General features: G+C 34.9%; 1 protein-coding gene across 3 annotated transcripts in view; it reads right to left on the reverse strand.

Annotated features, from left to right (window-relative positions):
• The window catches only part of Ercc8 (ERCC excision repair 8, CSA ubiquitin ligase complex subunit), a 46763-nt gene that overhangs the window by 9096 nt on the left and 11099 nt on the right, over nt 1-26568 (reverse strand). For 2 of the 3 annotated variants that reach the window (XM_070041235.1, XM_070041236.1), the window contains exons 2-8: nt 17953-18076; nt 12229-12310; nt 9612-9680; nt 8394-8460; nt 5719-5819; nt 4815-4939; nt 266-463 (exon numbers count right to left, since the gene is read on the reverse strand). In XM_070041235.1, coding sequence (XP_069897336.1) covers nt 266-463; nt 4815-4939; nt 5719-5819; nt 8394-8460; nt 9612-9680; nt 12229-12310; nt 17953-18076 — 766 coding nt within the window. Of the gene's footprint in view, nt 1-265; nt 464-4814; nt 4940-5718; nt 5820-8393; nt 8461-9611; nt 9681-12228; nt 12311-17952; nt 18077-26286; nt 26389-26568 lie in introns of all 3 variants that reach the window. The other variant, XM_070041234.1, reaches the window with a different exon arrangement.

Raw genomic sequence — 26568 nt, forward strand, 5'->3', positions numbered from 1 at the left:
TATTTCATCCAAGATTCTGAATGGGTAAAAGGAACTCAGACAAAAGAAAAATAATTCCAGCGAAATTCCATGTATTATATTGATTCATATATAAATATATGTATATATATAATCTAGACTATATTACTGTCTATTAAATAAATTATAGGTCAAATGTGGATTTAAAGTATAATTCTTTAGAATGAAATCACAACCTGCTGGTTTATACACTAGTCAGCAAGCTAGCTCTGTAAACATTTTGAATTCTTTTAAGTACCATTCTTACCTGGAAATTAGACTGAAATACACAGCAGTCAACACTTTTATAATGTCCCTTAAGCATAGTTATCTGTTCTCCTGAGTAAACTGCATAAACAGCAATGGTGCTACCATATGGTACAAAAACAAATTCTGAACTGCAGCCACAGGAGACAGTGAATTTTAATCCTTTTCTACTGTCATTACAAACTTTTCCATAGTTCACCTGTAGGAATAAAATCATAAAGTTACTCATTTCTTAAAAACTGAATTAACAAAAAGACAACAAACACTTGGAGAAATACTTCAAACTACTTCCTTCAAATATTATAACACTATATAAAGAGCTCGTAAGTTTAGAGAAAATGTCCAATGTTATAAATAGAAGGAGGGCCAATGGCATGAATATGCATTATATATAAGAAGAAATACAAATAGTGAGAAAAACACAAGGGTAAATGTTCATATTTCATCTTTGATAGAAGTAAAAATGGAAATTAAAACAATCTAGACTAATTTGGCGAGGGGAGTAGTGCTTTGAAATGGAACTCAGAGGCTACACATGACAGACAAGCACTGTACCACTGGGCTACACTAAGAATCTCTGGGTTTAGCAAAATATACCACCACCAATAATGGCATGAGTGAAATAAAGAGACTGGTGTAACTATAATTTGGTCATCCTTTCTAAAGGGAAATATGTTTTTTTTTATGTAATAAAACAGAAAAACAGGAAGTGGTTCTATAGCTCAAGTGGTAGAGCACTAGCCTTGAGCACAAAGAGGCTCATGGACAGCACCCAGGCCCTGAGTTCAAGCCCCACAAGCTAACAAGAAGATATATACTGTCCTAAAACAGAAAAATCCTGAGGGCTTTTTTGGGGGGGGGGGGGGAGGAAGTATGTATAATGTCCTATTCTTTTTACTTATTTATTTTTAAATGGTGGTTAAACATAAGATTGGCCATCTTAACTTTTTCTTTTTGCTGATAACTCCCTGGGCACTGTCCTTAAGCTCCTTTTGCTTAAGGATAGTACTCTACCACTTGAAACCACAGGTCCACTTACAATTTTCTGGTGGTTAATTGAAGATAAGAGTCTTATGTACTTTCCTGCCTGGGCTGGCTTGGAACCACAATCCTCAGATCTCAGCTTCCTGAGTAGGTAGGATAACAGGCATGAGCCACTGGCACCTGGCCATCTTAGCTATTTTTAAATATATAGTTTGTGGCACTAAATACAGTGCCATTGTTGAACAACCATCATGACTGTCCATCTCTAGGACTCCTCTCATCTTGCAGAACAGTACTCATTAAACAGTAAATACATCTTGACTTAGTAATTGCTCCTGAGAATTTATCTTAGGGAAATAATTAAACAACAGAAAGTAATATGCTCAAGGTAATTAAATGCAGCATTATCTAGAATGGTGAAATAACGGAAAATGGATGTAATATTTCCAATGTGATATCAACTCTTTGGCTTATATAAATTACAATTGTGAAACTGCAGGGAACAAAGACAAAAGCTAAGAATAAACAGCATAGAAAACTAATGGTATATACAGTATCATGTAATTTCAGTTATATATAAGTAATATAATTATGTATTGAGGACAAAGTGTTAAGGCTATCCTATTTTGCAAAAGGGGTAATGTGCATGCCCAGTGGAAAGTGTATCACCTGAGTAGTCAGATATGCAGACTTCCAGGAAATCAATAGGTTTACTTACTGCTGATAATGAAAACCAATAGTTAACCAATTGGGAATTATGAGCATGCAGATCACCCTCCAACATGACTAACACAAGAACTTATAAGTCATTTGTCTTTTTTTTTTTTCTTAAAGTTAGGTGGCAGAGCATGTATGTATACAAGTAAGAGATATTGAGGCCCAAATGGATGCTACATTTGGCTTACCTTCAGGTTCACTAATAATAGAAATAAGCAGATACTTTGGTTACTGCATGCAGTAGTAATATAAATGTGTTCAACATTGTATTTGTAGTCAGTAGACTTGGGTTTTTGTTTTTTTTTTTTGTCGGTCGTGTGGCCTGAACTCTGGGCCCTGGGCTGTCCCTCAGCTCTTCAGCTCAAGGCTAGCACTCTACCACTTGAGCCACAGAGCCACTTCTGACTTTTTCTGCTTATGTGGTGCTGAGCAATCGAACCCAGGGCCTCATTCATGCAAGGCAAGCACTCTACCACTGAGCCACCTTTCTAGCCCTAGACTTGGATTTTGAACTCAGTTTTTAGGCCCTTTATGAATTGTGCTTACTTAGCTTTCAAGTTAAATTATTTTGCAAAAATTAATTGAAATAATACATATGAATATATACCTGGAATATAAATGGAATCAGTTAAGCCCCTAGGTTTAGGGGCTCTTACCTCCTAGTCTAACAAAGTATAACATTCTATCATTTGCATTTATTAATGCTATATATACTACAATTTCTAGAATATGTAGGGGCAGGTGGAGAAAAAAATAAACATCACAAAATGCCTTTAACTAACATTCCTTCTGGAAAATTATAAATTGATAAGACTTGTGATGGCCTTATCCCACTTTATCAGAAAACCTACCTACAAAAAATCCATGTTCTTTCTACTATATCATATATCTTCCCAAATTAAAACTGGATGTGCTAAATGTAATGTGAGCATGGAAGCAACTTACTCACTTTGGTCTTTTGTCCTTAAGGAATTCCTCTTCCAATTCACCCTGCTATCTATCTGTCTGTCTCTCTTATATCTTGTCCATCTACTGATTCATTCAATCATTTACTCATTCATCTAGACAGGATACTGCTATGAAATCACGGTTAGCTTCAAACTCACAATCCTCCTATCTTAGCATCTATACTGAGATTACAAGTGTGTACCCTATGCTAGATTCTCTCTCTCTCTGGTATGTGGTACCACGTATTGAACGCAGGATCCTCCTGCTTGGTAGGGAAGTACTGTGCCACTTAAGCTATGCCCCCAGCCCTGTTGTTTTTGAGAGTCTTCCTAACTTTACCTAGGCTAGCCTTGAACTTGAGATTCTGCTGCCTCCGCTTTTCTAGTAGCTAACTATTCTTGAATTCTTCCTACAATTTAGTGTCATTTTGGTCTTTCTAAATAATGCTGTTATCAAACCACCTGTGGGCTAAAAAATTATCAACAGCTCTTCAATGTCCATATGAGAATGAAGTTCAAAGAGATTATGCAAGGGCGAGACCTACCAGCTATGAAGTGCTAATTCTATGTTTCACACTATGCTACATGCTTACCATAAAAAAACAGCATGTGGTGAGCGGCCATGTTTTAAACTATTATGAAGGTATTGAAGAACAAGTTGCTTTTTATGATGTTTTAAAAGATGGAATTTAAGGTAGGTAAGCTTTCGAAAGATTTTGAGGAAGATATTGTAGACTTAGAACAGGATAATTCTATGTCTTACATGATTCTTCATTTATTGAATGTAAACATTTGTTACTAGATAGGGTGCCACTCATTTCTGAAATTCTAGCTACTCAGAAGGCTGAGACCTAGAGGAACGTAGTTCAAGGCCAGGCTAATCTGAAAAGTTTGCTAGACTCCATCTTCAGAAAAAGCCAGGCTGGTCATGTGGCAAGGCTCATACTTGGTAGAGACTAAAAAGCACATAAAAATAAACTCTATTTTAACTGTCACACAAGAATCTACTACTTTCAACCAAGCATGGTGGCTCATGCCTATAATTCTAGCTACTTCTGAGGCTAAAATCTGGAGGATTGTGGTTAATAACCACTTTGGGCAAAAAAGTCAGCAAGATTCAATTTCCAATTAATTATTGGACCTGCTCAAGTGGTAGAGTACCAGTCATGATCAATAAAATCAACACAAAACCCTGAGTTCAAGTCCTTGTACATATACAATAAGAATCTAGTACTTAGCCGGGCGCTGGTGGCTCACACCTGTAATCCTAGCTACTCAGGAGGCTGAGATCTGAGGATCGGGGTTCAAAGCCAGCCCAGGCAGGAAAGACCGTGAGACCCCTATCTCCAATAAATCACCAGAAAACCGGAAGTGGCGCTGTAGCTCAAGTGGTAGAGCGCTCGCCTTGAGCTGAAGAGCTGAGGGACAGCACCCAGGCCCAGAGTTCAAGACCCACAACCAACAACAACAACAACAACAACAACAACAACAACAAAAAAGAATCTAGTACTTATCTCATTATTAAATAAAATACTACATATCTTGGTATTATAATATTTACCTTAGGATTATTTAAATATCACTTATAGTATAAAATTTCATTATTTTTAATCTTTATTTGTGTTGGTAGTTTTCAGTAATTTACCTTTCCAGTATATGGGAGCAACATAGTACACTCCAACAGAGCAGTTCCCAGTATGTTTCTCCTCAAGTAGAGGGAATATAGAAGAAGGTGAGGTACAGGTAGGTTATCTTGCTTTCATAGTTCATATATAGTATTTAAAAAAACCAGCTATGATTCAGAAGCAAGACAAAAACTTAATTCTATAGAAAAATATAAAGTATGTGCCACAGATCCATTTTGTTAATTTATGTGTAAAAAGGTATGTAGTAATCTCTTACTAGTGTGTTTTCTCCACTGGAACTATTCCAGAGCCTCATTCGATCATCTGTACCAACAGTGAGAAGGTGAAGTCCATCACTTGTAAAACATAAGCCATTAACTTTCCCATTATGAGCAGTATTCGCTGCAATGAAAAATAGAACTCACTTTATTTTTTCCTGTGTTCAGAACGTATTTAATGCTTAACAACATATTTAGACATACTAAAATATAACATTAGGAATTACTAAAATATAGGTTATGTTTAAAATTAACCAATCTTCAGCTTATTTACACATGATAAGCAATATAAATCAGGAACAACAGGGAAAATATGAAAACTAAAGGAAAATAATCTTGCCAGCACATTTTTTTCAGGAAATTACACTGTCAAATGTAAACAAATGTGTAATTTAACACCTAAACTTCAAATACTTCTCATTCTTCTTACAGGGTCTCACTGTACACACTGGCTGTAGCTCAGTTAACATGCTTGTCTAGCATATGAAAAGTCCAGAGTTTGACTGCTAGTTTCCCACCCATATACCATCCAAACACACACACACACACACACACACACACACACACACACACACACACACACACACACACACACACACACACACACACGTATGTATGTATTCTGTATATAAAATAGTATTATAAAGTAAATTCTATAAAGCAAGTTACTACAGAAAAGTTGCTCTATTTAAAATTTGGAGGCAAAAATCCTACAAACCACCACCATGGTTTATAACTTGGAAAAAGATTACCCTAAATTAGGTTTAGAAAATAGTTTCTTTTAAAAAAATCATAAAGTTTGTACTTAGCCAATGTTAATTATTCATTATTTAGCTTCAATGAAAATACTTCAATATAAAAAGATAGTATTCTCATATTCCTGAATTACTGTAGTCCTCATACCTGATTCGACAGCTTGTGATTTTTTACCATTATACTGATCAAGAGTAATCAAACATCCTGATGCTCTCCTCACATCCCATAATTTTACTCTACTGTCAGCACTGTGAAAAATAAATATAACATTGACGTAAGTAGCCAGAACAGTGAACTGTACACTCTAAGCATTATGACACACAAAGGTTTCATTTTATTAGTACAAATGTTTTTGTATAATTACATTGTTGTACTATTGCCTTTTCAGTAAATATTCCTCACTCAACAGTCACATAAAGAGGTGAAAAAATACCAGAAAGGTGAACTTTCTTTTTTAGATCACAAGGACCAAATTCTGCTGTTTTTTATATTGGTTTAATTATGCAAACATCTTTCCCCACAAGGTACTAGCAAGTCTGTTACTGTATGTTTTCTATTATTCAAATACTGTCTAGCCAAACAAATTTCACTTCATTTAAAAATCTATTTGGTATGAATTAGGAGGTTTTTTAAAAACTTCTTATTAAAAATTGAGAGTAAGGTGCATAATGAGAACAATTTATTTTCATTTGGTTTCTTACACTCAAATCAATCTTTGCCAGATATAACTATATTTAATTTTCCTTACATTCAACAATAATTTTGAAAACTATTAACAGAAGCTTCGTTAGGGATTAAGTTACAATAGAGAAGTATAATACCTTAAAAAAAATCCAGATATAGATCTTTACCAAACTAACATGAATAGTTCACAGAAAGCTTCATCAAAATGTTTCCATTGAAAGAGGCTGGGGTTAAGCCCAAGTGCATGCATGATTGGTATACAGGAGCTCAATCCCCAGAAGCACTACCCCTACAAAAGAATAATGTGGTTATATAAGTATTGTGTGTGTGTGTGTGTGTGTGTGTGTGTGTGTGTGCGCGCGTGCACGCGCACACACGTGATGGTCCTTGAGCTAGTGCTGTACCATTTGAGCCACAGTGCCACTTCCAGCTTTTTTGAGTAGTTTATTGGAGATAAGAGTCTCAAGGACTTTCCTGCCCAGGCTGGCTTCCAGCCTCAATCCTCAGATCTCAGCCTCCTGAGTAGTATGAGCCACTCACGTCTCACTCACAACTTCTTTTTGAATTTTCTTTTTTTTTTGGTCCAAGACTGGGACTTGAACTCTGTATCTGATGCTTTGTTCACTGGCTAGCACTCTATTACATGGGCCTCACCTCTAATCTTGAATTTTCTTACGTTGCACATATACCTACTTCTGACCCTTCCTATAAATGTTTCTAATGTTTTTTTTTTTTTTTTTTTTTAATTTGGGGTTTGAATTCAGGCCACCTGTTCTCACTCTGGGCCTTTTCTACTCACAGTTGGTACTCTACCATTTGGGCCTCATCTCCACTTTCATCTTTTGGCTGGCTAATTGGAGATAAATTTGAATTTGTCTGTCTCTCCTGGTTGCCATCTGAGATCTCAGCCTCCTGAGAAGTTAGGATTATAGGTGGAAGCCAACAGTACCTGACTCTCTTCTCTAATTTGTTTTGATGATTTTTTCCCCCTTATACATGGGACTTAAACAACTTTCATATAATGAGGTACTTTCCTTTAAACATTGAAAATTGTCTACTCTGTCATTTGATGTTTTGATTTCTGTAGCTTTGAATATAGGTAGCTTACAACTTCAGCAGGGCACAACTGCCCTGAAATCTGACATTTTCCTAATCAGATCTATCTTCTATTTAGATCTTTACCATCTTCCTTCAGACTTCTATCTTTATTCCCATATTTCACATTTTTGAAAGATAACATCAAGTCCTACTTCAGTAATAAATAATAGAAGCAATTAGGTTTGTATTTCTTGAATGTGTCTTCAAAGCTACAAACAGCTGTATTCACTTCTACTCACCCTCCAGTTTCTTTCTTGTGTCAAATGTAGTGTCTCCCCTATGTCTGGACCCTGCTCTTAAGTCTTTCCTGTTGATTCAAGGTCCTGAAGCACTTATTCCCTCCATTTCTTATCTTATGTTTCTCTCTAGTAGTACTTCCCTCATAGTACATAAATATATATAACACTCTTCCCTCCAACACACAGCCCACACATCTGCAATCTTTTGAATCTAGGTAAGGGCTCTTGCTTTTATTTCTACATTATACTTCACAAAGATACTCTAGTAAAAGTATTTTTAAAATGTCCTGTTAGTACTGTTTCTCTTCTTGAGGCTGTTAGCTTATTGAATTCTTATACTATGTCCCTAATATGACTGGCACATGGTAGAGAGCCATTATATATTAATAAATTGAATCAATGACTAGATATTTTATATCAGAGTCAAAATAATTCTGGCTTAACAAAATGAATAAACTCTGCTTTAATACATATTCTACTTTCACATGCAAAAATGACATAACAATTTTTGTCTTGTTACTTTACTAGTAGTTCCAATTGATTTGCACCACTACATATATTCTCCATTTTTTTCCCTCGGCTCTAAACAATGAAAACCTTCAAGATGGATAGTTATGATACAGAGAAAGATTGGTATTATGAATTAAAATTTCTAAATAACTAATTTCTCAATGGCTAATTAACAATAAAATATACTAAAATATATTCTCAAATTATGTATATTACATACATGAAGCCTTTTAGAAGTACTTATTATTACTTACTAATACTAGCACCAAAGCCAAATCAATTGCACTTTACCTTGCAGTTGCCAAGATATAGTCATAACGTGGTGACCAGGAAACCGCTAATATTTCTTGTCTGTGACCTGAAAATACAACTGTATGAAAAGTCTTGCAAAATACTTAAACTAAAGTGTCAAAATTTTTTCCTGATTTGAAATAAACCAAAAATAGTAAGAGGGGTAAGTACAGCCAACATTTAAAATTTTTTTCTAATATTCAGTGTTTAATACTAATATAAGGTCTGTGGAGGCATTTGTAACATGTGGGATTTTAATATAAAAAGACTGGCTTTGTCTTTGACTCACTTGCTCGAGCAAGTGAGTCTCTTTATATAAAAAGTACAGATGTTAATCCATATAAAAGAAATACAATGACTTACCTTTACAATAAAACCTACGTAATAAAAAATAAGTGAAAGAATAAATCTATTTTCTAATTTCTAGGATCGAAACAGAAAACTTGACTAAAAAAGGATTTGTATAATTTTTTTTTAGAAAACACAGATGACTTTAACATTTTAATTCATTTATACAATTCAATTATTCAAGTCTGACATTTTTATCTGCCTAGCTTATTGTCAACAGTCACAATGATATTTTAAAAATGATACTTGTCTCACCAGATTTTCTTAGCATACTTATGTGTTTCCCAGAAATAAATACAAATTAGACAATCTGATTTAACACTGATTTACTGACTTAATACTAACAAAGACTGATTTAAAAGGCAAAATCATTTAAATGAATATATCTTTTCAAACAGTTTTAACATTAATCTCAAATATAGATACAAATATTCGAATAGAGAAAAAATGCCCTTAAATATTAAGAACAGTGTTTACTCACTGGTCAGAAAAAAATGCTTATGACACAATGTAATACGATTCATTGGTAATTTATTTTTTTAATATAGATAAGAGTTAACGTAAAACCCTTTGTATAGTAATTGATACTAATAAAAAATTGTAAAAAGGAACACAAAATTCTGAGATAGACCTTCTACTTTTCATAACCTCTGAACTTCTTCTGTGACTGGTGTTCAAGTGAATGTCTCCTCTGTAGTTCAGTTTTATAAGAATAATGCACAGAAGGATCTTTATTTCACTGTTGACTTTAAAATACTAGTCCCAAATACATCAGTCATGTCACAAAGAATACATTGTTACTACTTTTTTTTAATTGAACAGTTTACTGTTCAATGAAAGTGGTAGTTGTTTCAAATTAAAAAAAAATACCCTGTAGAATGTGAGAACAGGATCCAGATTTTAAGTCACAAAGTTGTACTTTCGGTCCTCTAGTACCAACTGTAAAGACAAAAAAAAAAAAATGATTTTAACACAATTTTGTTATACATCATCCTCAAAATGAAACAACATACTAGCATTAGAAATTATATTTCCACTGCATCCACACAGAAATAAAATGATAAAATTTTGTAAAGGCGATGTAGAGGGGTTACAATTATAAACAGCAGGTATTGAGAACATTTCTTTTTGAACAGTATCACCCCCCCCCCTTCATTTTCTCTCCCATTTTTTCCTTCCCTCTGCCCAAATTGTATAGTTTATTTTCAACATAGTATCTAATGAGTATCACTGCTGAATGAGTTTACCCTTTGTCCTACCATTTCTGTGTTTCCCCTACATCAAATCAGATAAATTTACATACAAGACAAAGGTACAGAAATAAAAAATGATAACAAAAAGGTAAAAACAAAACAAAATCACACAAAGTAAAATAAAAAAAACCTCTTCTTTCCTTCTCTTGGAGTTCATTTTGGTCAGCATCATATCATCATATGCACATGGCTACTGAGCCCTGGTGATCCTCTCCTAAGAATATCCTCCTTTGGTCTCAACCCATGGGAATAATGCACAACGCCTCTCTGTACTACTTTTGCAAATTCTTGCAAATCTATAATTATTTTAAAATACTACTTCTGCTAAAGTACTGCATATAAATACAGTTGGAAGTTATTTTCCTAGTTTAAATATTATAGATCTGAAATATATTTGGCATCAAATGCCAAATATATTCTTTAAAAAATACCAAATAAATTCTTTGTTGGTACTGAGAATCAAAATCCATGGTGTTGTAGTTGCTAAGCAAGCACATCCCAGTTCTACATATGAATATTTTTTGTAGGATTTGATGTAAATGGTTGTTAAATATCAACATATATTTAATTTCAATATATATCTAATTTTAAATTACATTTGGTATAAACTACTAAATATATTTCAAATCTTTAATATTTAAACTAAGAAAATGTTTTCAACTGTATTTATATGTAGTATTTTAGTAGAAAGTAGGGTATTCTACTTTATTTTAAAAGTATAGTTTTGAAAGAAATTGCAAAGGTAGTAAGTACAGAGAGAAATGTGTACCATTCTCATGAGATATCCCAATAATCGTAGTGGGTAACGAATGTGTACTATCAAAACAAGGAAATTTATATTGAAAATTTAAATGTATATTTAGTTACTTAGTTATTTTTTCACATTAAGTCACTATTTTTAACAGTAATACAGGCAATAATACACTTTCAATTGCTAATGATAGTTATGGAAAATGGGGACATATACTGAATGAATGGATCTCCATGATGAGTTAGAGCTCAGTTCTTCTTTATTTTATTTATTTATTTATTTTTTTTTGTCGGTCATGGGCTTGAACTCTGGGCCTGGGTGCTGTCCCTCAGCTCTTCAGCTCAAGGCGAGCGCTCTACCACTTGAGCTACAGCGCCACTTCCGGTTTTCTGGTGGTTTATTGGAGATAGGAGTCTCAAGGTCTCTCCTGCCCGGGCTGGCTTTGAACCGCGATCCTCAGATATCAGCCTCCTGAGTAGCTAGGATTACAGGCGTGAGCCACCAGCGCCCGGCTCAGTTCTTCTTTATAGAAGAAGCAGCGAATGATATCTAGGTATGAGGAGACTCCTATAGTGCTACAGAAATCATGGAGGACATAGTATCTAATATTAGAAAACTTATTTCCCTACATATGAAATTTCTTTTTTTAAATTTTTACCTTTTCTTTTTTGTTGCTGAGGATAAAACCCATGGTTTTGTAGTTGCTAAGCAATCACTTTATTTTTGAACTATATCCTAGTTCTACATATCAATTTTTTTTGTTGTAGGATTTTACATAAATGGCTGTTAAATTTTAATCATAATCCTAAAGACAAAAGAGTAATTTCTTAGCTGTAACTCCTCTGTACATTACCTTTAAAGAAAAATTTTAAAAATAAAAAAGAAGTAATTTCTTTTTTCATTTTGTTTTACTGGAATAGTTGCCAAATTTTGTTCATGTATAATGCTTGGAACTTTGGTGGTTTAAAACTCCTAAGGGACCAAAAATAACTCTTAAAAAAAAGAAAAAAAATCTTTGAATTCTAGCCCCAAGCTAGTTCTGTTGAGCTGAATATAAATAGAAGCATATATATATATATATACATATATATATGTATATATATATATATATAATTTTTTTTTTTTTGGTCAGTTGTGAGGTTTGAACTCTGTATCTGGACACCACTATTCCTGTGCTCTTCAGCTCAAGGTTAGCTCTCTACCAGTTGAGTCACAGCGCCATTCTTTTCTGGTGGTTAATTGGAGATAAGAGGCTCACAGATTTTCCTGCCCAGGTGGCTTTGAACAGTGATCCTCAGATCTCAGCCTCCTGAGTAGCTAGGATTACAGGCATGAGCCACTGGTGCCTGGCTGGAGCATATAATTTTTAAAGTAAGGGAATTGTGATCTTTATTTTGGTTAAAACATATTAAAGGTAACTAGATAGAAAATAAAGATAAAACTTTCCATATGTTAAAAGACAAAAACCACCGTATATACATACCTGCTACTAAACAGTGCTTGGTGGCAATTGGAGACATATGATGACTATAAACAGTTTCTTCAAATGTAAACACATCTGCAGTCTGGTAATTAAGACAGGTTAAAAGTTTTAATAATAAAACCAAAGCAACAATCTGTCTTTTGTCCCACTTATTGCAATTTTTTTCTTTATTGAGATTATGTAATCATAAGTTTCACAAATTTCACAGTATTGTGGGATAGTGATACTTAGCTATAGTCACAAACACATTTTAACCTTCACAAGGTGCATTGTCATTATTATGGTCTATAAAGCTTATGAACTCTACAAACGTTGACACTACAATTACTTTGTCCAAATTGGGTGATATATACATTTCTTTCCTTCTTTCTCTCTTATTCCCTCCTTCCCATCATTGCCCTTGAGTTGCTTAGTTCACTTTCATCAATCCAGTGCAGCTGATGGGCCCCTCTGTTGTATTTTTCACCTGTCTCCTTCCGATTCTGTAACCTCTTCCTAGCTTCCCTCAGATGTGCACATGTATATAACATATGTGAGGTCAAGAACATGGAGTTATCTAAAAATGATGACTTTTTGCAATTCTTAAGTTGACAGCTAGCAGTTTATTTAACTAACTTAATACAAATTTGAAAAATTAAGAAAGAAAAAAAACCCGATCTTGCTCATCATCTTCCCTTCCATTCTACTCTGGAAGACTGTAGCATCCAGATGGATGATCTAGCCTGAAAGCTGCCTTTCAGCTCCCTGTAACTTCAATAACCACAGTCATGACTAGAATGGTTCCTCCTTTCAAATTATGCATTAGAGTTATCTATGACCACAATATCTACAATTTTGGCTTTCTCTAACTACTCACCCTTAAGCTATCTTAACCCCTCCCTACCCCAATCCCTATCAACTCTTCTTCTTCTTCTTTTTTTTTTTTTGGCCAGTCCAGGGCATTGAACTCAGGTCCAGGGCACTGACCCTGAGCTTCTTTTGTCAAGGCTAGCATTCTACCACTTGAGCCACAGCGCTACGGGCTTTTTCTGTTCCGTGTAATTGAACCCCAGGCTTCATGTATGTTTGGCAAGCACTTTACCACTAAGCCACATTCCCAGCCCTCCTTTTCACTTCTTTTCCTCTCCAGCTTGCTTTCTAAAGTCTAACATACCAAATGTTAGTCATCTCAATTTCTTTGTGGTTTCCTTTCCAGTTTTTCAAGGATTGGCAAACTTTTTCAGCAAAGTCACATAGTAAACATTTTAGAATTTGAGAATCGGATACACTTCATTGCCATAGCAATGCCAAAGTAGTCATAAATAGCTAAAAAGCATGCGTATATTAAAAAAATTTATTTACAAAATAATGCTGTGAGTCAGACAAATCTAGACTAAAAGCCTAGATCTGGCCAGTTTTGGCCAAAATATTCCCAGTTGAAAAACTGGTGTCGGTGGAAAACATTGAAATTGGACTTTCAATAACAATCACATCAGTCCCACTAACAGTATTTTACCCAACTACTCCCCTGCAATATTCTCCAACTACTTCAAACTTTCTTATGCCTCACAAACATCTCAATAGATCTTTTAGTTAATCAGAATTTCAAAGTGTTATAAAAAAATCTACAAACATAATTTCCTTTTTCCTTCTTTACTCCTACTATCAAGGAAAAATGATGGAACCCATTATCAAAAGTTAATCTGGGGGCTGGGAAGGTGGCTCAGTGGTAGAGCGCTTGCCTTGCATGCCTGAGGCCCTAGGTTCAATTCTCAGCACCACATAAGCAAAAAGAAAAATGCTGGAAGTGGCCCTATGGCTCAAGTGGTAGAGCGCTAGCCTTGAGTTGAAGAGCTGAGGGACAGCACCCAGGCCGAGTTCAGGCCCCACAACCAGACCCCTCCACCCCCCCCCCCCAAAAAAAAAAAGTTAATCTGGCCTCTAGTGCCCTGATCCCTTTTAGCAGCAACAAAAGTTTCAGTTAACAAATTATCTCCTGGGTATCAGGAGATAAATCTGGGCAGCACTCCACACTCAGTCTCTATTGTGAAATAAATCTTTCATCCAATAGCACCCTTAATCTTTTTTCCCATTCTCACTACCTTTAATTCCTTATTTTTCTCAAATCATTGCAATCTGATTTTTATTTTCACTATTCTTAGTCATTACTTTTCTAGTATCACTGGTAACCTTTATCTTATCCTACCTATTCATTTAACCACCTCATCTATTTTTTTTTTTGTTGGTCATAGGGCCTGAATTCTGGGCCTGGGTGCTGTCCCTCAGCTCTTCAGCTCAAGGCCAGCGCTCTACCACTTGAGCCACAGTGCCACTTCTGGTTTTCTAGTAGTTTATTAGAGATAAGAGTCTCAGAGACTTTCCTGCCCCAGCTGGATTTGAACCACAACCCTCAAATCTCAGCCTCCTGAGTAGCTAGGATTACAGGCGTGAGCCACCAGCGCCTGGCTACCTCCTCATTTTTTTTTTTTTTTGGTCCAGTCATGGGGCCTGAACTCTGGGCCTGGGCGCTGTCCTTCAGCTCTTCAGCTCAAGGCTAGCGCTCTACCACTTGAGCTACAGCGCCACTTCCGGCTTTTTTCTTTTTGCTTATGTGGTGCTGAGGACTCGAACCCAGGGCCTCAGGCATGCAAGGTAAGCACTCTACCACTGAGCCACCTTCCCAGCCCATCTCCTCATTTTTAAAGCAATCTCCTTCACTGGTTTCATAGGCTATATGGCCCCGATTTTCCTCTTCCTCTATGGTTACTCTTTCTCATTGTCTTTTGTACTTTCTTTTTCTGTCCTATGAACTTTGGTCTTCCTTATGGTTTTACTCTATGGAGACTTTGATTGCCACCTGCATGGTAGTGACGAATCTGAGTTTTTAATGTAGACTTCTTTTCTTGATTCCAGATATTTATAGTTCAATTCCAGGATATTCCTAGACTATTTCCCATTAGATTTCTTATAATCTATTAAACAACAAATTGAACCCATAATCTTCCCTTTCTTTATTTTTGTAGATAACAATATAATGGACACAGTTCCCAAGTTAAACAACCTGAAGGTCATTCTTGATTTTTTTTTAAATACTAGGATATAAATAACATACAATACAGTACATCTACTGAAAATTGCACGAGTACTTCAATGGGTTTTAGTATATTAATGAGGTTATAAATATCAGTTATAAATTTTAGAACATTTTCATCATTCCAAAGGATTCCCTTTATCAATCATCAGTCACTCCTCAAGTCTTTCTATCCCTGCTCTAGGCAACATGTAAATTGACTTTTTTGTCCTTATAAATTTATTTTTAATGCGTTTTTATTGTAAAAATACTGTACTGAGGGGTTACAGTTACATGAGCAAGGTAATGAGTACATTTCCTATCAAGCATTGTTACCTCCTCCTTTGTTTTTCCCCTACCATTCCTTCCCTCCCACCTCCACAACTACACCTGCCCCCACCTAACTTGTAACTTTTTTGTTTCTTTGTATGTTCCTCCTCCATGGTATAACCCCTGTTTTCACTGTATTTGATGCTGGTGCCCTACATCTTGTATATATACTTCTCTATTTTGGGGAGGGGAAGGGAAAAAACAAAATGCTTAAACAGGGATACAGGCTGACCCATTGTAACAATGAGATGCCCAAGACACTATGTTGAAAAATGAACTTTACAATAAATTTTTTTTGTTAAACATTTTATGTAGATATAATTATGTACTATGTGGCTTTTGTAGTCTTCATTTAGGATAGTTTCAAGGTTTTTCCATATTGATATTATCTTATTGTTATTATCTTACTTGTTTGCTGAATTGTATTCTATTCTAGATACACCACATTTTGTTGAACCATTCAGTGGATGGCTATTGTAGTTGCTTCTATTATGAACAATATACCTTTGTAAACAACTTTTTGTGTGGCCACATAGTTCCATTTCGTCATAAGTAAAGCTGCTTGAGCATATGCTAGTTCTACATTTAACACAGTGAGGAAACATTTTCCCAAACAGTTATACCATGTTACTTGTCCACTAGCAATATATAAAGTTCCAATTTAAATCCATCCTCACTAATAGCTATTGTTATCTTTTGGATTAAAAACATATTAGTATCATCTTTTTGATTCACATTTCTGATGTCTATTCTTAATTTTTCACTCTTGTTAAAAGCTAATTAATTTCCAGCTCCTGTTAATAAATAACCTCTCATAAATAACCACTCCCATCTGTTTATTTCACATAAGGATGTGATCTTCTCTTCCTTGCCTAGATGAAAATAAAGGCTTTATTAAAAGTCTACAATAATAAATTATATGCTATTTTCTAATATAACGAGGCCAAAAAAATCTCTGGTTTGTTAGAATACTGTACTTACACTGTACTACTTATTAATTCAGAATAGAATGATATCTATAGTTCATATTGTTAATATATATTAATATCTGGTTAGCTGTTTAGATTATTACTTATCCTTAACATATTTATAGCTGTACACAGCAGTTATACCTGACATTTGATTTAGTGGTATACAAAACACAGCCCATTTCTTGGGGAGAAAATAACAAGCTTGATAACACAGATAGGCATGAAAATGATAGCAAAATAATCTGCTCAAATGAGAAGACAGAAAAACAATGCCATAAAGTTAAAATACAAAGTTGATTAATATGGACTCCAGAAGCTGAAGTCACCTATTACATGATAGAATTGGAGGGAATTCAGCATCAGTTAGTCTGAAACTTTAATTTTATAGCTACAGATACCTTTGCTATTAAATGATCTTACTAAAAGCAATATATCTAGTAAGTAACAAAATGTGACTAGAACTATTATATCTACATTTTTGTCCAATGTAATTGCAAAAAGAGATGTGAACTTAACAGAATGGAAAAAGTTGAATAGAGAAAGGGACCAGCGGTGTGTAATATAATATGATCAAATTATAGTTAGTAGGCAAAGGATACCAATGTAGCTATAGCAAATTGTGTTGAAAAGGGTAGAAGCTCCAGTTGAAGGAACTGAGGGAAAGTTATACAGAATTTTGAGTTCCAGGCTGAGTGTAGACAATGGGAACCACAAGAGGCTTTGAGTAGAGATATGATGGAACTGATTTATAGTAAGATTAGTACTGGGGCAGAACTCACAGCAGAAAATGTAAAAAACTGGAAGAAAAAGAAGTCAGAATTTTTAGTGGTCAAGACTTGCCAAGACTTGATGAGGAATTATTTTCAGGTTGGAACATATTAAATTTGAAGGGATAGCCCTATATTTATGGACAGAGATTGTATGGATAGGTAGACACAGAATTCACTACATACTCAAATTTGACCAATTAACAACTATCTATCTTTATTACGTTATGATATAAATAACTTGCCTTTCCTTTAAGTTTTTAGATCAACAGAGGATAAAACCAACTTTCTTTTGATAACAGCTATCAAATGTGTATGTCCTGTAAGCTAGGCATTATGCTAATTTATTCATTTAAGCAAAACTGTTCTACAAAATATGATAATTACTCTCACAGATAATAAAAGGGAAACACAGATGTCTGGATATTTGTTCAGTGTCATACACCTAGTCACCAGACCTAGGTTATAAATCCAAGCAGTCTGATTCTCTACAACCTATTGGTTCTAGCAAGTAGGATACTTTAGCAAATCATAATATTAAAATAGTTTAGGATTCAATTCTTTTTCATCCTACAGAACAATTTTGGAAAGAATATAATATACTCACTTGTAGTGTATTTGTATCCCATACTTTCAGAGTTTTATCAAATGAGCTTGAAGTGAACATGCCCGTGTCATGAGGATACCACTGAACAGTCTCCACACTGTATTTGTGGACATCAGGATGGTTTCTACAAAACAGCAAGCAAAATTTGGAGATAACTGGCTTAAATTTCAAAATAGAGGTATATTAAGAACAAGCAGCAGTTTCAAGTAAGATAGGTCACATGGTTTCCCTTATTTGCAATAACTAGTATATATCTGAGACAAGCAGAAAAGGTCAGATAAGATGATGTTAAGTGAAATGAACCCCAAGATAAGGACACAAATGGTGTTTTCTTTCTTGCTATTGCTTCTAATGTATTTATAAGGTACCACATGATTTGTTTTTGTTGCTTTGTATGTCCCTCCCCCATGGTATAAACCCTGTTTTCACTGTATTTGATGTCGGTATAATTTGGGGAGGGGAAGGGAAAAAACAAGTTGTTTAAATAGGGATACAGGTGGACCCATTGCAACAATGAGATGTACAAGATGCAATGTTGAAAAACGAACTTTACAATTTAGGCTGGGGGGCGGGCAGGATGTAGTTGTGGAGATGGGAGGGCAGGGATGGTAGGGGAAAAACAGAGAAGGAGGTAACAATGCTTGATAAGAAATGTACTCATTACCTTGCTCATGTGATTGTAACCCCTCTGTACAGTATTTTCACAATAAAAAATTTAATTTAAAAAAAAAGAGAAGAATGAAGTGGGGGAAAAAAAATGAATGAAATGGTTTTCCAAAACCCAGGAAAGAAAGTAAGCCACTAATTTGAGTCATGTCACAAATAAAATAAATGGAAATATAAAGAACACCTTGTTACCTTATCAGTAACATGGGGAGTTCATATTTAATCAATTAAGTTATTAAGTATGGATTTCATACTGTAACTATGGTAAAAGCAATGGTTGAGGATATGGCAGAGTTTCTGTATTCTAGGATTTCCTAAATGTAACAAGATATAATCCAAATACTTCTGTAAAAAGGATTAAAATTGCCTATCTCAGACCAGGTAGTATGTATATATATATATATATATATATATATATATATATATATATATATATATATATATACATATATATGTATATATATATACACACACACACATATATACACACACACACACACACATATATCTATCTATCTATATCTATAGCTATATACACTATATATATACTAGCTCAGGCAGGAAAAGTCCGTGAGACTCTTATTTCCAATAAACTTCCAGAAAAACCAGAAGTGGCACTGTGGCTCAAGAGGTAGCGAGACCTTGAGCTGAAGAGCTGAGGGACAGGGCCCAGGCCCAGAGTTCAAGCCCCATGACCGACCAAAAAAGAAAAAAAAAAAAAGAAACTGACTTCAATATGCTTCCAACAGTCTTAACTTCCACAGAGTTTTGCAGTGATATTATTTTCTAAATACATCTTTAATGCAGTGACTTCCAAGTTCATTTATATTTCAAATTTTAAAATAGGACAAACTATTTTAGCATGATCTGTTATTATCAGTCACATTAATAAGGACTTTGGAGAGAAAAGAAACCTCTCAATGCCGCCTAAGAATAAATTAAGTATACCAACAATAAGTATCAGAAAGCTAAACCATGTTTACCTTACTGTTTTACTGGAATTATTTTTTAAATTGGATTGCAAATACTTTTGTGAAAATGCTTGTTAATTCACATTGTAAATATGCCAACTATATACCCATTTTCAAAATTTAAAATCCATACTTTTAAAGAATTTAAACACAAGAACAGAGTTATAGTAAAACAAAGAGCAACAAAGCTTTTACTTATATATCAAAAAATAGATTGCAGACCCTCCTCTTGAAAGCAATTTCTTAACAATCCTCTGTCAATGCAAAGGTCCATACGACTGGCTGATTATATGTAAGTGGTAAGAAAGAAACGACCATTATGAAAACACTACCAGTCACAAAACAGTTTATGAGAAAAATAATAAGATAATTTAAAATCTTAAAAATAATTCTCCTGGGCTAGGAATGTGGTTTAGTGGTAAAATGCTTGCCTAGCATGCCTGAAGCCCTGGGTTAGATTACTCAGTACCATGTAAGCAGAAAAAGCCAGAAATGGCACTGTGGCTCAGTGGTAGAGTACTAGCATTGAGCAAAAGAAGCTCAGGGACAGTGCTCAGGCTTGAGTTCAAGGCCTAAGACTGGCAAAAGAAAAAGGACTGGGAAGGTGGCTCAGTGGTAGTGTTCTTACCTTGCATGTATGAGGCCGAGTTCAAGTCTTCAGCACCACATAAGCAGAAAAAGCTGGAAGTGGTGCTATGGCTCAAGTGGTAAAGTACTAGCCTTGAGCTGAAGAGCTGAGGGGCAGTGCCCAGACTCACAGTTCAAGCTCCATGACCTCCAAAAAAAAAAGGAAAAAAAAAAAAAAGAAAAAAAAATTCTCCTAAGACTAATTAGCTAGAAAAGAATAGCAAGAGAAATTGACATATAAGTTCAGCATCTTTAAGAAGAGATATAAGAGGGTATGTGTGTGTGTGTGAGGGCTTGTCCACGTGTGCACACGTTTGTGTGCATGCATGCACGCACGTGTGTGTGTGTGTGTGTGTGTGTGTGTATTTGGTGAAGGGACTGCTTTCACATTTAATATATTTAGCTCTTAATCTTTTCCCCAATGATACCTGATGAAAATCTAATTTGTCTTTATGATTAGCTGAGAGATTCATAAATGAATCTTATACTTAGTAATATTAAAAGTAGTAGTTACTGACACATGTTCTGTAGATAAAACAATTGTTTGTAAAGATAAAACATAATTGTATATCTTTTAAATAAAGTCTTTCAAGACAGAATGCCAGTGGCTCATGTCCTAGTTACTCAGGAGGCTGAGATCTAAGAGTACCTATTTGAAGCCAGCACAGGCAGAAAAGTCCAAGACTCACATCTCCAATTAACCACCAAAAAAGTTGGATGTGGAGCTGTGGCTCAAGTGATAGGGCACTAGTCTTGAGCAAAATGGCTCAGAGACAGTACCCAGGCCCTGAATTCAAGCCCCAGGACCAGCGTGAGCGTGCGTGCGCACACGCACACGCACGCACACACACACACACACAATCACACACAATCACAAAGGCATGGGCAAGACATATTAAAAGCACCCACCATTTTGACTGCATGACTGAGAAAAATCAGGTAAGAAAGTAAAATAAATTATTTAGAGAGAGAGAAGACATAAAGAGTTACAAAAGAGGAAGACTGTAGAATAACATGGAAAAACAGAGGCAACAGAGAAAAGATTCAATCACAAGGCAACCAGACACAGACTGACAATTCTAGCTGCTGCATACGCCTACATCTTTTCCAAGCTTTAACTCAGTTCAGGGATTTGGTGAGACAGAAACTAGCTACTGGGAATGCAAGCATACTAGTGCTCCCCTTGTCCAAAGAAAGCCATCTTAAGTGAGGGCCTATTGTTTGACACTGAACTACTCTGAGGACTTGAAAACAAGAAACAAGATGCATAGGGGATCTTAGGCCATCCTGTGAGTGTCTGGATGAGAGCTGGTCTCTCATATGATACCATCCTGTAAAGGAAGCACCTGGGAGATACAGAGGAAACAAAGTGACAGACCTGTTACTGACATAGTATTTGGCCTTCCTGGCTAAGAAGACCTGAAATTAATTAGGGATAATTAATCATAATAAATACCAAAATTAATCACAATAAATACCAAAATTCAGAAGAGCATTAGAGAATTCTTTGAAAACTTTTATTTTAATAAACTGAAAAAATACAGGAAGAATTAATTTCTAGATTTTTATAATCTACCAATAGGATACAATCTGCTTACAAAAATCTTTAACACACATAGACTGAAGCAGTTAAAGACACCCAACAAAAAATGTCCAAGGTGAAACATTCATTGATGAGCTATACCAGACTTTTAATGCTTCTGAAACTATTTCACAAGATAGAAAAGGAAGAAATGTTAACAAACTCATTGTATGAAGCCAGTATTACCTTACACCAAAACCAGATAAGGATATAATCAAATAATAACAACAGATGCTAGAGGGGATGTGGCCAAAAGGGAACCCTATTGCATTGTTGGCAGGAGTGTAAACTTGTTCAACCACTTTGGAAAGCAGTATGGAACTCTCTCAGAAGATTACACATAGAGTTCCCCTATGATCCAGCAATCCCACTTTTGGACATTTACCCAAACGAGTACAAATAAGGCCATACTAAAGCTACCAGCACAACTATGTTTATTGCAGCCTTATTCACTATAGCTAAGATATGGAACCAATACAAATGCCTTTCAATAGATGAATGGATCAAGAAAATGTGATGTGTACACACACACACACACACACACACACACTCTCTCTCTCTCTCTCTCTCTCTCTCTCTCTCTCTCTCTCTCTCTGGAATTCTATGCCTCCATCAGAAAGAATGACAGTGCCCCATTTGTTAGGAAATGAAAGACTTGAAAAAATTATATTAAGCCAGGTCCAGAGAAACATAGATCCCATGGTTTCCCTTATTTGAAGTAACTAGTATGTGTCTAAGACAAGCAGAAAAGGTCAAAAGCTATGTATATATGACCATATAAGATGATGCTAAGTGAACTGAACCCCAAGATAGGGACACAAGAAGTTTTATCTTTGTTGCTGTTGTTTTTAATGTATTTATAATATACTATGTGATTTTTCTTTTGTTTCCTTTTTATGTTTTTTCTCCATGGTATAACCCATTTTCACTGTATTTGATGTTGGTGCCTTGCATCTTATATATACATTTTTCTAATTTGGGGAGGGGAAGGGAAATAACAAAATGCTGAAATAAGGATACAGGTCAACCCAGTGTAACAATAAGAAGATGAACAAGACACTATGTTGAAAATGAACTTTACAACTTCGGGGGGTGGGGTGGGGAAGGAGGAGTTTGGGAGGGGGGAGGGAAGGGATGGTAGGGGAAAAACAACGGAGGGGGTAACAATTCTCAAAAGGAAATGTACTCACTACCTTATTCATGTAACTGTAACCTCTCTGTACAGTATCTTTACAATAAAAAATATATATTAAGAAAAAGTATAGTCCAATTTCCTTGATAACATTCATAAAAAATTCTCAATAAAATCTTTGAAAACCAAATTCTACAACACATTAAAACGATCATACTCTTTTTTATTTTTAATTGTGAAAATACCATACAGAGGGGTTACAATTACATGGGCAAGATAGTGAGTACATTTCTTATCAAGCATTGTTGCCTTTTCCCATCCCTTCCCTTCTCCACCCCCACCCCCTCCCCCTTCACTCCCCCTTCCCCCCCACCGAAGTTGTAATAAGATGATCATATTCTATGATCAAGTTAGTTTCCACCCCAAGGATTAAAAAAATTACTCAATATACACAACTCAATAAATGTAATACAGTACATAAATAAAATAATGGTGATTATCTCGGTAAATGCAGGATAAGCCTTTGACAAAATCTAACATCTATTCATGATAAATACTCTGAATTAGTTAGGCAAAGGAACATAATCAATATAATAAAGGCTACAATGAACCTAAAGCCACTATCATATTAAATATGGAAAAACAAACTATTTTCTCTAAAGTGAGAATGTCATGCTTACTCACTCTCTGAAGTCAATCTTCCTTCTTTCTATTTGTGTGTGTGTGTGTGGTACTGGAGTTTGGATTCAAGATTTTCTTATTGTTAGACAGGGGCTATACCAGTTTAGCCATGCTCTCAAATCCTTTTTACTCTGGTTGGGATAGAGTCTTGCCTTTTATCTGTGCCAGCCTGGACCATGATTATCCTATGTACACTTTCTGCTGGTATAGATAGGTGGTATCACAGAGTATGCTTTTTTGCTTGAGACAGGGTCTTGTGAACCTTTTGCCCATCTGACACCAGTACCTGGGATCTACTCATACTCAATATAAAAATACATGAATTATTAGCTAAAGCAATAAGGTAAAATAAAGAAATATAGGGGTGAACAAGAAAAGGCCATCAAAATACTCTTTAGATCTGATTTAAAAAACAAACAAACAACTTTTGACAAAATAGGAGGACACAAAGTAAACATATAAAAATCAATAGCTTTGTTGGGCACTATTAGCTCACACTTATAATCCTAGCTTCTCTGGAGGAAGAGATCTGAGGATCACAATTCAAAGTTAGCAGGGGCAGAAAAGTCTGCAAGACTCTTGTCTCCAATTAACCACAATAAAGCCAGAGTAGAGCTATGGCTCAAATGGTAGAGTGTTAGCCTTAAGCAAAAAAGCTCAGGGACAGTGTTCAAACCCTGAGTTCAAGCCCCAGGACTGGCACAAAACAAAAATACAACAGTAGCTTTTTTGTACACCATCAATGATTAGGCTAAGAAAAAAAAAATCAGGAAAACAATATCCCATTCATAACAGCCTAAAAAAATTAAGTACATAGGAATAAACCTAACAAAGATGGTGGAATACTTCTACAATGAAAACCATGAAGCTTTGATGAAAAAAATTTAAGACATTTGAAGATGGAAAGACCTTTCATGCTGTGGGCCAGTAGAATTAATGTTGTGAAAACAGTTACACTATTGACAGCACTCTATAGGTCCAATGCAATTTCCATAAAAATTCTATCACTTTTCACAGAAAAAGAAAAATTAATCCTTAAATTCATATGGAAGCACAAAAGACCCAAATAGCCAAGGCAGTTCTGACTATAAAGAGCCATAGTAACAAAAATGGAATGGTGCTGGCACAAAAAGAGACACATAGATCAACAGAAAAGAAGTTCTACAAATAAGCCTACACAGATCTAGACACTGAATTTCAACATAAATACCAGAAACATGTTGGAGAAAGATAGTCTCTTCAACAAATAGTGTTGGAAAAACTATCTACAGGAAAAAGAGTGAAACTATCACCACTGTCTCTCACCATGTGCAAAATGGATTCAAAGTCGATCTAAATGTTATACTTGAAACTTTGAAACTACTATAGGAAAACATAGGAAAAATCCTTAAAGATATGCACACAGATAACAGCCGTCTGAATGAGACTCCAATTGCTCAGGAAATAAGAATAAGAATTTACAAATAGGATCGTATCAAATTAAAAGCTTTTACCTAACCAAGGAAACTGGAGCAAGTCTTTGCCATCTTTTCGTCAGATAATGGACTAATATCTAAAATATATAAAAGCTTAAAAATTAAGTTCCAAAAGATACAATAAATAAAATAAATGGGCAATGAATTGAGCAGACAATGTTGAAAGAAGTTCAAATGGTAAATAAATACGCAAAAATATGTTCACTATCCTTAATGAAAAAGGAAAAAAGGAAATGCAAATCAAAATTACACTGAGATTCCATCTCATCTCAAGTCTGAATGACAAATATCAGGAAAACAAATGACAAATTCTGATGAGGATGTGGGAGGAAAACAGAACTCTATGTACTGTTGATGGGAATGCAAATTAGGACAGCCACAATGAAAATCTGTATGGAGTATCCTCAAGAAAGGAAACACTGAATTATCATATGATCCTGCTACACCATTCCTGGGCATAAGTAAGTCAACATAAAACATAAACACCTGCATGCCCATATCTATCACAGTACTATTTATAACAGTAACACTAGGGAATCAGTCTAGGTGTCTATCACTGAATGAAAGGACACAGATGTAGTGTATACACACAATAGGGTATTTATTACTCAGCCATAAAGAATGGTATTATGTTGTTCATGGGAAAATGGATGGAATTGAAACTCACCACCATATTAAGTGAAGTAAGCCTGACTGAGAAAGACAAATATCTCAATGCTCTTTCTTACATGAAGAATCTACACCTTAAAAAAAAAATATGACAGGATTGTAAAAAAGGATTGTTTGGAGGTGGGAAATAGCAGAGTGAATATGATTAAGTATTTCATATGTATATATGAAAACAGAAGAATTCAACTCATTAAAAACTGTTCAAACTACAGGTAAGGGGGTAAAAGTTACAGAGGGATTAATTTGATTAAAATAACATATGAATTAAATACTATAATGAAATCCTTTTGAATAATCAGTATATGCTAATAGAAAAGAACTGACATCAAAGGTGTTTGGGAAATGCCATAATAAAAATAAGTTCTATACTTGAATTTCCGTTATTTTCCTGATACTGTCAAAGCTATCTATGTAATAATGTCATTGAAGCAATTTGGTTAAGCAATTCAAGGCTGCTATTTTCATGTTTTGCATTCAATGCAAAAGTATTCAGCTATTTTCAAATTTATAAATTACATTTAAGATACACACCTGCCAACGGAACAGACTGCTTTACATGTGTAATAAGGTTGTCTGCTGGAGTTCTCAAGGTCATATAGTACAATCACACCATCTGAACCACCTGATAACATGCTGATAATAAAAAAGGTCACATTAATTTACCATTTTATGAAGTCCATTTATGTATGATGAATGTGTATTTCTGAAAATTGGTTTGTAAATGTCTAACTGTATTAAGAACATAAGTATATAATTAATTCTCACTAAAAGACATCAATAAACTAAACTTTCTTAATTTTATTATCTGTAGAA

This window comes from Dipodomys merriami, unplaced genomic scaffold (genome assembly GCF_024711535.1).
Source record: "Dipodomys merriami isolate MVZ:Mamm:240054 unplaced genomic scaffold, mDipMer1.0.p SCAF_30, whole genome shotgun sequence".
NCBI lineage: Eukaryota > Metazoa > Chordata > Mammalia > Rodentia > Heteromyidae > Dipodomys > Dipodomys merriami.